At 33.1% G+C, this 12422-nt stretch overlaps 1 protein-coding gene across 4 annotated transcripts; it reads left to right on the forward strand.

The window, feature by feature from the left end:
- Positions 1 to 2389: 2389 nt before the first annotated feature.
- LOC107875529 (telomere repeat-binding protein 5) lies at positions 2390 to 8601 on the forward strand. 4 transcript variants are annotated; one of them, XM_016722281.2, is made up of 10 exons: positions 2390 to 2529; positions 4272 to 4489; positions 4587 to 5442; positions 5754 to 5963; positions 6102 to 6170; positions 6264 to 6343; positions 6492 to 6733; positions 7028 to 7348; positions 7488 to 7551; positions 8051 to 8601. In XM_016722281.2, exons 2-10 carry the CDS (start codon positions 4409 to 4411, stop codon positions 8219 to 8221), a joined length of 2094 nt encoding a protein of 697 aa, XP_016577767.2. In that variant the 5' UTR covers positions 2390 to 2529; positions 4272 to 4408; the 3' UTR covers positions 8222 to 8601. The 4 variants fall into 4 exon arrangements, with proteins under 4 accessions (XP_016577767.2, XP_016577769.2, XP_047270087.1 ...); XM_016722283.2 differs by having other exon boundaries at positions 7031 to 7348; XM_047414131.1 differs by having other exon boundaries at positions 2493 to 2817.
- The last annotated feature ends 3821 nt before the right edge of the window (positions 8602 to 12422 follow it).

The following is a 12422-nucleotide window of genomic DNA, read 5'->3' on the forward strand; positions in this document are numbered from 1 at the left end:
ATAGTTATATAGTTATATATATAGTTATATACTAATTTATAAAACATTTAGACATGTATACATTGAATATACACATCTATAGAAGATATATACATATATATACGCACCATTCAATGTATATATACTACTTTAAATAAAATACACTACAATATATATACATTACAATATATATATATATATATATATATATATATATATATATATACTAATTTATAAAACATATACACATATATACGTTAAATATACACATCTATTGAGGATATATACACATGTATATGCACCATTCAATGTATATGTGCTACTTTAAATATAATATACTACAATATATATACATTACAATATAATTATATATATATATAGAGAGAGAGAGTTATATACTAATTTATAAAACATATACACATGTATACGTTAAATATACACATCTATATTTTTTAGAAAATCTACATTGTGAATGAAGTTTAAAAATATCGGCCCTACAAGTACTTATAGGAATACCATTAAACATAAGATTATAAATTGCTTGAATATAATGAATAAAGGCATCAGAAAAAGGAAAACTAAAAGGCAAACAACCCACAGCTACCATTTTAGCTATTTCTTTCCGGTCCCTTAATTTATTATACTTTTTCGTCACCTGACTGATTGTTGGGTCCATTCTAGTTTGCGTTGGCCCACCAATATCCCCACCACCTCGTGCTATTTTTAACTCTCTTTCACGAGCATCACCTATATGTCTCATTAACGTACCCGTACCCCCCTTACTTGCCTCCGCTTTTATGCTTATATATTTGTTGACAAATATTGCATTGCACCTCAGTATCTGATATACATTCAAAAAATTGCCATGCAATACTAGTTGTTTTACGAGGTCTTGGGGCACGGGGGGACGGGAAGGGAGATTAACTGATTCAGATCTAACGTTAACATTTCCTACAGCGGGTGCCTCATCAATATTTTCATCATCTTCGTCTAAATTAACCGCATCTACTTCATTTTCTTCGTCTATACCATAATTTTTCTGAGCTTCTACATAATCCATATCGTGAGCACCTACACCTATTTCTTCCTCAAAAGGTGTACCAAGTGGTATCGGAGGCGAAGACACACAGGTATATCTACTACTTGAAGTATATCTACCGCTAGTAATTCGCTTTTTACTACCACTACTGTTTTCGAGACAAAAATTTTTAACACCTTTAGTAGCGAGGTTTCTTAATTTATCTATAGTATAAATTAAATTAAACTAAAAAAATTCAAAATACACAAATATAATAAAATTAAATATTCAACAATTAATACAATAAAAAAAAATTAAACGCAAGAGATGGAACGACAATACCAAATTTTGGAAGTATTTGAAGGTTGCGACTTTAGAAATTTCCACTCGTACTTTGTAAACGCAAAATTAAAAAATTAAAGCGAACACTTTAGGAAATTAAATATACTGAATATTTGAGAATTGAGATTTGAGAGAGAATGAAATTTGAGAGAGTGAAAAATTCTGTGAAAAATGATTTGGAGTTGTAGGGTATTTATAGAATTTTTTGGGGATTAAAAAATTATTTTAAAAGTAAAAATATATTTTTTTAATAATGAGCCCAAACTAGCCGTTTGGACCCAAAAACGGCTATATAGCCCTCGGACCAACGGCTAGTTTGACCCAAAATTAAAAAAAATAAAATAATAATAATAATTTGGGCCGCGTCGGTTAATCGACAGGCTTGGTTCGGGCCGAGTTAATCGGGTCCAAATAAAAAAATTGGCCCAATACTCTAAAGCCCTTGGACTTACCGGGTCAGGTCAAACCGGGACGATTTCTTTAGGTGGGCTGGTTCGGGTCGGTTGGGCCGGGTCAGCCCGACCCACTTGACACTCTCAATTTGCACTCAATGCATGCACAAGGTAGATTATTAATAAGTGCACGATATGTTTACGTAAATTCCATCACTTTAACACTATACTACTCATTAATCTATATCCTTAACTCAATTTATTAGTTTATCATAGTACATCAATAAATTGGAAACATACTTAATCGAGGTAAGATTTTTTTTTTTTTCCTTAGAAAAGATATTGTAATCTCAAATGTATTGCTCTCTTTCATCTCGTTTTATGTGTCGTTATTTTTTTTTCTGATCCGTCTCAAAATGAATATTACATTTTCTTAAAGATTAGAATAGTTAATTACTATAATGAAACTATTTAATGTATTATATCACTACTTCTAGAAGTAATTCAGAAAAATAAAAGTGAAAAAAATGGGAAGAAAATAGTGTGACTCAAACGTATTTTGTGGTTCCACCACGTGGCAGTATGTACGTCCAAGCTGGCAGGGGAAGCTATGGGCCCACCATTTGTCTCGTAACCGGGTCTTTAGGTATTAGGTGGTTTGTGTGACAGAAACCTGGTACTTGTCCAGTGCATCTACGGCCTTTTACCGTTACAACCAGTAACTGTATAAAGAACAAGTGGGGGTTTAAGACATTTACATGACACTTTTGCTCAGGGTTTTTGTTCAATTATTATGGGGTACATTTTTTAATGATCTTTTTGAAATTCTTATTTCTTCCTTGGATTTTCTGATCTTGAATTACTTTTTTTTTTTTAATCATGGGTGATTCTTTGATTTGTGTGAAAATTATGATTACTTTGGATGTAAATTTGTTTTTTTTTTTTTGAAGGTGGGGGGTTGTTTGTTTTTTGTGTTTGATTTGTTTCCAAATTCATGAAGTTGCAATCTTTGCTTAGGAAGTTGGTTTGTTTGGAGGGAAAATTTCTGAGAGGATTAAAGAAACCGTTTGTTTTGAGAATGACATGGTAAATTTTCATGTTTTTGATGTGTTTTGTTAAGGTTTCTCTGCAACCAACAGAGCATTTTTTGGATTCTTGATTCAGAAAATTTACAAGTGAGGGATGCTATTTTGAAAATTTAACGTCCAAAAGATTCTATCTTTTTTTGAATTCAGGGTGTTTTGGATTAGATCTTTCTGTTGTTTTGGTTTTGTTGATCCGATGCTGTGATATTGTGGGGGTGAGGGTGGCAGGGGCAGAAGGGGGTTAATCCGGCCCCTTTTACCCGGAAAATCACACTGTATATGCAAGATTAAACCTTTTTTTTTGTCTGTCTACATAGTAGATGTTGAACCTTTGGTGGTGTGGGGATATTCATCATTCATGCCTTACAATCTGACAGGGGGTTTTGGGCAGGGGCTTTTCAGTTTCCCCTTTTTGAAAACTTTGCACAATTTAATTTCCCCTTCTTAGGAAAGGCTTTCTTTATCCCTCTAAATTAAGGATGGATAGAAGAGGGTTCTATGTATGTCCTTTGTTGATGTTGAGTTTTTCTAGTAAGATGCATAAGACTAGATTTTGTGATTAATGCCGCTGGTTTGATTCATGCATAGCCTTTATTTCGATTGATCATGAAAAATGTTGTGTTGGAACGTCTATATGTTTGTTGTCATTCTTATTGTGTTGATCTGGTTATGTTGATTTTTTTTAATCTTTTCCCAAACTTTGGTATAAGAAATTAATAACCTTGGTGCATTTTTCAACCTAGCTCCTCTTTTTTGTCTGTTTACTGGAGAGAGGACCTTGCTGACGTGGGATGCTTTGTGTACTAAAACCTTGAAAAATCATAGAGATCTTGTAATTTGATGTAATTTTCTATTGGAACAGAGATAGAATTGGAAATAGCTTTTATTTTCATCAATCATTTGCTGTGAAGGTTGCTCTTCAATTGTCGTCTGTATTTTCCTGCCTGTTTAATTTTGGAATAGGACTATGACATCAGTCAATTTTCTAGTTATCAAGCAGCCAATCATGGTTAAAATCTGTAGTTTTAGTTGTGTATTTAAGATGTGAAGCTCTCATTTACTTGGAAATCTAGCAGAACTTAGGGTGCTATAACAACAGATCCAGATTGATTTAAATATATCAGATCATGATCTATTATCCCTAATATCTTGGTCGGTAACCAGCATTCAAGTATTAATAAATTAAGATTATGACAATGAGGGAGTGAGTTTGGCATAAAGTAATGCAATATAAGGTGCTCGTTTTCTTGGATTTGTTTCTACTGGCATCTGGTGCTTTATCAAACTGTGGTGATTCTGTTCTTTTAACCTTTTACCTCCGAAATCTAAATTAAGGGAATTTCAACTCTAGGATCCTTTTGCTTCAATTTAGTTTTGATTGTAGGTGTTTGCTTGTGATTAACTTAATTTTATTTTGCCTAAATGTCTTGAATTATAATGCTTCTGATTTTGCAGGTCTCTTCTTCCTTAGATTATTTGGTGGCAGTTGATCACAAGAGTTGTGTAACATGATGTTTTTACACTGTAAAAGTGGGCAAGAATTTGCTGTTGTTTTGTGTTTTTCGGATCTTTCTTGGTATGGTTGATGAGATATGGTGTTGCAGAAGAGGTTAGATTATGGATTCAATGGCTATCAGGTGCCTCATATACCCCGAGCTACCAGATCGGCTAGGGTAATTTTGTTTTTCAGATGCAATATTTGCCTTATTAGTATATATCTCTGCTATAGACGCACTTATCCTGATCTTGTTTTCCCTGTCAATTTCTTAGAGAAGGGGCATTAATAGGAGGAAAGCTGATGGCGACGGAACTTGTCCTTTTGACTTGTTAGCTACTGTAGCTGGCAAGTTACTGGGGGAGGAGGGAGAGAGCTCGCCTGATTCTACAGGTTCTGTTAGAGGGAAGGAGCAAGGTGCAATTGTGAAAGGCGAAAAGGTAAAAGAGGATGAGGATAGATCTCTAAAAGAAAAATCTTATACTGAAGGCTGTTATGAACGGGGGTTCTTCATTTCTGAGCTTGTCTCACAAGCTCCAGTTGTAAATCGTTCTTTAAGCGAACTGCCACATGTTCAAAATGATACGATCTCCGGACCTGCATCTGTCACTATGAGTTCTGATTGCGCAGAGAAGTTTCCTTTTGCTAAACAATTTGTAAATGGTGAAAGCAGCGGGCAAAATGGAAACATTTCGTCGAAGACAGAACGAGAGGCATCTGGCTGTGGAGTTTTTTCCAGTTGTACATTAGACACTGAAAGTGATAAACAGATGAAAATTGAGCTGTCAAATAGTGCTAAAGTTTCTACTTATAAGGAGGCTGCAATTTCCAGTTCAAAGTTCCCTGATATTTGGGATAAGAAACCTTCAACACTTGTTACTTCAGATGAAAGTGTAAAATTATCTCTGTCTACATATCCTGCTCCTTGTAAGTCCTTTCCGTTGATACGGAATGATGTAAAGTTAGCTAAAAAAGATGATGACGAAAACTCTGGGTGCACTCAACCTAGCACCCCAAATAAGGCCTCTGGGTCAGCGCCACGAGTGCGAGATCAGCCAATTAAGAAGTTACTAGCTTCCAAATATAGAGAGGAAAATCTAAAATCTGATGACGAGGGCCATGCCAATTCCGGTAAGTATTTACGGTCTCTCTTTCAATTTGTTCGTCTTATTTTCCTTTTTAGTATGTTTCAAAAAGGATGTCTCTTTCTTTTTTTGGAAACTCTCTAGTTCCAACTTTCTGCCTGTCATCTTTAAAACCACAAACTTAGAGGACTTTTTTTGATACATTCCATGTATCTTTCATTTAAAACCACAATAATCACAAGTCTTATTTATTTTCTTAAACTCTGAGGTAAGTCAAATCCAAACGTAGGGAGTATTATTTATGCAACCCTTCATATTCACTTGCTCAGGAGTTTGACATGAGGAGGACTTTTCCAGGTAGGAAAACAATGCATGTTTACTACAACAGAAACATTGACTACAAGCACCAAAGGTCTCAGAGGGATTTTCCTTTCAAGAAAAGAAAGGTCTTTAAATGTGGTTCGTTGTCCAATTCTGATAAAGAGATGAGTACTGATGGAATATGTAGTTCTCCGACAGATGACTTACATGGAATTGCTTCCAGTAGTAGTAAAGCATCTTCAGGAGGTTTGTTCTCTTCAGAGTTCATCCCTTCATGCAACAATATGCACATGACTCAGTTGTCACTTGCATGCATAAACGAGTATGTGTTTCACTTCCTATGGATATATATACTTATTTACCTCTGCATATCTACTCTGACAGGCTGCACAGCCGCTGGAACGTCAGTCTTCAATGGAGGTCGTGCGATCCTCAGGCCTGGTGATTCCCATGGTGAGAGGGCCTTCTTTTGAAGTTACCACACGAATTCTTGTGTATCCCTTGCTCTTTCATGGTTCTAACATGGATGTTTTTCCTTTCGTGCAGTTAAGTTTCGAATTAAGTCCTTCCGGGTTCCTGAGCTTTTTGTTGATATTCCAGAAAATGCAACTATTGGTTCTTTAAAGGCATGTGAAAGCATTGTCTTCAAATACTTATCCAGTTTCTCAATAGGATGTTATCATCAGTATTCTTCCACAGTGGATTTTTTATTTATGTATTTATTATTGAATTTCAATGTGTAAAAGCACTATTCATGCTTCTAATATTTTGCAGAGGACAGTAATGGAAGCAGTGACTGCTATACTTGGTGGTGGACTACGCATCGGTTTGGTTTTTCAGGGTAAGAAGGTTAGAGATGATAACAAAACCTTGTTGCAGACTGGAATTTCTCATGATTATAAGCTTGATGCTCTGGGTTTTTCCCTCGAGCCCAATCCTGTTCAAACTTCCCAACCTCTTGGTGCAGACTGTCGTTCTTGTGTACTTCCTTATGAAACACCTCAACCGCTAACAAGGTATTCCATTTGTCGATCTCTTGTGGATATTAGGACTTCTAGCCATTTCTATTATTGAGCTGCTGCTGCCGCTTCAATTTAACAACCAGTTATATGAGTAGATATATACGTGTGATTATTGTGAAATTAGAAGTCAATAACTTCTTTCAACTCATCGCGGGTTGTTTCAACTCTTTTTGAAAAGGCAAGGAGCTTATTCTGTCTAATAACTTTTAAGCTTTATTTTCGGTACTACACCCTCTAAAAAAAAATTCTAGAATCAAAGTCCTGATGATTTTGCACTATATATGTCAGCAGGTGCCCATCTCCTGGCACTGTGGTTCATACTGGCATTCAGCAGGGGAGATCTGATGATCATACAGGAACGAGTTTGAGTAACTTTCTTGAAAGTGATCATGATTCAGCTCCATCTCCTCATTACGCGGCATTGGAGAAAATTTCCGCAAATTCAAGAGCATTGGTTCCTCTAACTGCAGTAAATGCAGAAGCCTTGTCCGTAGTTCCATTGCGGAAACCCAAGCGGTCCGAGGCCACACAACGTCGAATCCGGAGGCCTTTTTCTGTTGCTGAAGTGGAAGCACTTGTTCAAGCTGTTGAGAAGCTTGGAACAGGAAGGTATGTTAAATAAAATCGTATTTCACAGGTAAGGCCATCCATACACCTTCTGCTGAAATGAGCTGTGCTCAGTGTATGGAATGGCTTACCTCTTGAGTTCTTTTTCACTTTTTTCAGTTATTGTTTTGTTGTTTCGCAGATGGCGTGATGTGAAACTGCGAGCTTTTGATAATGCCAAACATAGAACTTATGTCGATTTGAAGGTATAACATTTGTCACTCTCTCTTACTGCTCAACATCCCACCATCCGCAGCCAATCATTTTCTTGCCTGCTGAGATCTCCTCCCATTTTGTCTTTTAAGTTCTTTCTTTTTTTACCCCACCCCACCCCACCCCCAGGAGGATCAATAGTGTTCCCACTTCCCCTCCAGCATGACTCAAACCCTCAACCTACCGGTTGACGATAGAGGTGCTCAACCACTTGAGCAAGCCTCACTTGTCGGCTTTTATGCTTTGCTTTCTTAACTAGCTGGTTCATTCTTTGCATGAGTCTTGTCGTAAACTGTCTGTTTGTTGCTTCTTCAAACAGCAAAGGAATCAATTCGTTTTTAAAGTGGCATACTTGCATCTTGTACTTAATTTCCATTACATCAACAAAACCTTCCGCGAATGAGCTGGAAAGAAGAAAGAAAAAAGTCATGATCGGTCCTCTTTATACATATAGTAATTGTGTGATATGGAATTTGATTGACGGTTATTCAGGACAAATGGAAAACTCTGGTGCACACAGCAAGAATATCCCCTCAGCAAAGGAGGGGGGAGCCCGTGCCACAGGAGCTCTTGGACAGGGTCCTCACTGCTCACGCTTACTGGTCCCAACAGCAAGCCAAGCAACAGATGAAACAGCCATCGGAGACGTACCTTCTTCTCTAGGAACGTCGTGGAAGTGGCTGTAAGAAAAGTAAATGGGAAAGTAAATAAGAGTGTTGATTATTTTGTTACTGTAAAAGGTCTCTATGTTAATAAAAGTAATATCAGGGAAAGTTAAAAGTTAGTTAGCATGCACCACATATAGTTCCTTCAATGGAGGGGTGGAAGCTGCTATTGTAAATGTTTTGGTAGAATAAAGTGCTTTGCTAACACAAAATTTTTGTACTAAATGCTTCTTTTCTTGGAAAGAAATGCTTTCTGGGGTAAAGGGTGTTGTATTTTGTTGTAGTTCAATAGAAAAAGGGGAATGTAGTTATGTTCCCTATTTGATTGTAAAACTTAGTTGAATATCATAATATGATTCACTGCTTTTTGGACATGAATTTCAATTTTGATATTTTAGATTGAACTTTAAATTGTAGTATTTCTTTTGGTTCATCTTAGAGTGCCAGTAATGCCACCATCAAGGAGTATGATGACTTTTTTTTTTGGTTTCCATCCGGTGCCCGCATTGGAGCCTCGACTAATTCGGGTCGCGCTCCCAACAGAGTTTTCTCCATATTCAAGGTCGAACCCTCGACCTCCGGTTAAGGGTGGAGCAGCCCCATCTCCTGCATTTTGGTAGGAGTATGATGACTTACTAAAAGTATTTTCACATAGTTAAATCATTTAATTATAGTAAAGTTAAATCATTTAATTATAGTAAATTTATATAATTTGATAGAAACACCGGGTGTGAGTGATAGCTTGTTTGGCTAAAGTTTATAAAATCAATTTATTTTGAGAAGTGTTTCTTTCAAAAAAAGTACCTTTAGTGAAGAGCAATTTGTGGACCATTTAAAAAAAATATTTTTGAGCAACAATTAATAAATGTTTGGCCATGAAATTTTTTTGGGGTAATTATTTCACTTTAATGAAAAAGTGAAAAGAATATTGTTTGGTCACAAGAACTATTTCACGTTAGTGAAAATTATTGTTGGATTTCACTTCTTTCACTCCTATTTTTCTCACAAAAATTTCAAAAACAACTCTGAGTTATATTCATTTACAAACTCAACTTTAATTTCAACTCCGAAAAATTATTATTTTCATAGTCAAATGGCGTCTTAGTGTTTGACCAAACTTTTAAAAATATTTATAAGTGTATTTTTCTCGTAAGTGCGTTTTTGAAAAAGTGTTTTCGAAGAAAAGCCACTTTTTTTAGCTTATGAAAAAAAGCTTGTGCTACCTTCATAAATACTTATTTTCTCTTAAAAACTTGACAATATATCTTTATTTTTTTAAAAAAAGAAAATAAGTATTTTTTTTTAAAAAACACTATTAGCAAATAATAAATTCGACCAAACGGACTATAAGTTTTTACCTCCCAAAAAGAGGCAATAGTAGTAAATTGATCCCAAAAATTAACAAAAGATAAAAGTAATCTATTATCCGTAGTTCAAAAATATTTTTTTTATCCTTTTTCCTAAAAAAAAATAAATCATCGTCACTTTTAGACAAATCATAATTTTTATATTAATAGACACTACATCCTTAAAAAAAATATTTATTTGTGCACTAATCATTCATCAATTGCGAGAAGACCGGCAGCCAGATGTGAGATTCATTGCAGGTCCCACGCACTCACCATGCAAAGTTATATCACATCAATCAATCAATCAGAGACAGAATCTAAATTTTAATTTTATAAATTTTAAATTTTAAAATAATGGCTTCAAATAATAATAATAATAAATATTTCTAACTTTATTTTAAATATATTGTTTAAATAAAAATTATTAAAATTTAATTTAATATGCTCTCCATATAAATTAAAAGTTCGTTCAAAATACTATAGGAGTTTCTGTGTTAACCACTGAGCTTTTGGTTCCACCTTGATAAGTGACGAGATAGAAAAAGATTCAATTTTAGAACCTCTCATGAAATTTCTGGTTCATAATTTTACTAATTTTATGCTAAGTGGATTAATAAAGCATACTTCAATTAATATAATTGATTTGGTCAAATCATTATAAAGTGGATTTGTTCTATCATTTGTCCCCCTACATATGTAAGTTATATTTGACTAGAATTAAAATAAGACATTCATGATACCCTATGGGGCCAATATATTCCTTTAATAATATAAATAATAGGAGTAGCATATACTTATTTTATATGGTGATATAGGCATCAACGTCAGATCATTCAGATCATATGTTGTGTGAGTCATTAAGCCTGAAAAAAAATGTAAAAGTCGAGATTGTCATTTATAAAGATTTTTAAAATGTCATTTTTAAAAAAAGTTAAATTTATAAATAATTATAAGAGATCATTTCCGACTCAAAGTTTGCTCCAATAGTTGTTTATAGTGAGCATTGTTCTATTTTTAGAATTTTCTAATTAAGTATATTTTATTTCTATTTAATTATATATTGTTACCGTTCTTTAATGTTACTGATAGGTTCATCATGTCTTTCTAGCAAAGAACTGAAAATAATTATGAATGAGTTGCAGTAACTTCTTGTTTTACTTTTTATAATTTGAAATGATTATGTTGTGTGCACTAATTTTAATAGTTGAAGGAGAATTTAAATTTTATAGACTATTATTATCGTAAATACTGTACAGTTTTAGATATATATATATTTATAGACACGTGTCCGAAAAATGTGACATTTAAAATCTTAAAAATAAATGTTACTTCTACAAATAAATAGAGATCAATTAATAATGTAAAAATTAATTACATGATTGATGTGTATTACTTAAATTTAACAGATGATAATTCCAAGTAGTGTCAAGCTTTAAGACCTGTTTTGACTTGAATTCAAATCTCAAATGATTTGAAATTTAAATTTTGTATGGACAGTTGCACACATACAATTTGAATCTCAAAAATCATATTTATTTTTCATCATGAACATAAAAATCCTATAATTTACAAGAACTATCAATTTTCTTTTAATTTTTTGTTTTGCAATTTTTTTCAAATTAGCAAAACATAATTTATAATACTATATAGTACGCTAATAAAAGGTCTTTAAAAAAATATATATGTATAACATGTATTATTCAGTGTTCTCTGCGTCTAACTGTGGGGAGAATATACGACAAAGGGAACTTCAAAAAGAATAGAATATTCAACTTAATCTAATCTTTATGCGTTTGTGTAATGTTTTCTTGACTAAAGTCAGAAGATATTATATTATACGATAGTTACCTTCCAAATTTGACCAATTTACTTCCTCTCCAAGTATTTTTTTTACATACAAGCAAATTAATGTTGTATGATGTACGAATATTTTGTGTAGAACCTTCTTCCATTCATGATATAAAAAATTTAATTGAAAAATAAAATCAAAATAAATGTTTGACCCATTTGACAAATTATCTACGTGGGATCTCTCCATTATTTGGTTTCAAAAAACATTATTATTTGACAATTTCTAAATTCCAAAACATAAAAACAATCTGTTTAACATTTATTTTCCATAAAAAGTAATTTTCTTAAATTTATGATCTATTATATACAATTATTTACGCTATAAAAATAAAATTTACATACATCCTTTTTTTCAGACTCCACTTAAAAAAAAAAATTGCATACACAAACCAACATGTTTAACATAATAACCTGTATTGTTGATCCACTTTTTGCATCTCACATAGTCAATATAGAGAAACACTAAAAATATATTCAAACTAGCACACAACCATTCTAATTATAACATCTTAATCACCAAACTATTCTTTAAAACGTGTAATTAGCACATTTCTAACACGAATGAAACGAAGTGACAGTGACCCGGTGAGTTGATTTTGCAGATGAATTAAAATTTAAAAAATCACTAATCAGCCATGGAGTTAATAAATCATATATACTCATACAATATATGGAAATAGTTTTTTATCTATAAATATAATTTTATTAGTTATAACGAATAAGTTACCATATTTTGTAAGCGGAAAATCTATACTGTACTAACTAAGAAAATATTTAAAATTTATATTAAAATAATAAAATAGTAATATAAAAATGAAAAATATATATCTTTAGTCTATAAACTTTTATGCACTTATGATAAACTAAAATATATTCACATGATCAATCATGTATAAGGAAGTTATAAATAATTTTTCTTTTTTATGAAAGAAATATCGGTCACCGGAAAGCTCGGTGACTATTTTAATGTCCTAATATGCAAATACAAACAAAAAGATA

This window comes from Capsicum annuum, chromosome 6 (assembly GCF_002878395.1).
Source record: "Capsicum annuum cultivar UCD-10X-F1 chromosome 6, UCD10Xv1.1, whole genome shotgun sequence".
In the NCBI taxonomy this organism is placed as follows: domain Eukaryota; kingdom Viridiplantae; phylum Streptophyta; class Magnoliopsida; order Solanales; family Solanaceae; genus Capsicum; species Capsicum annuum.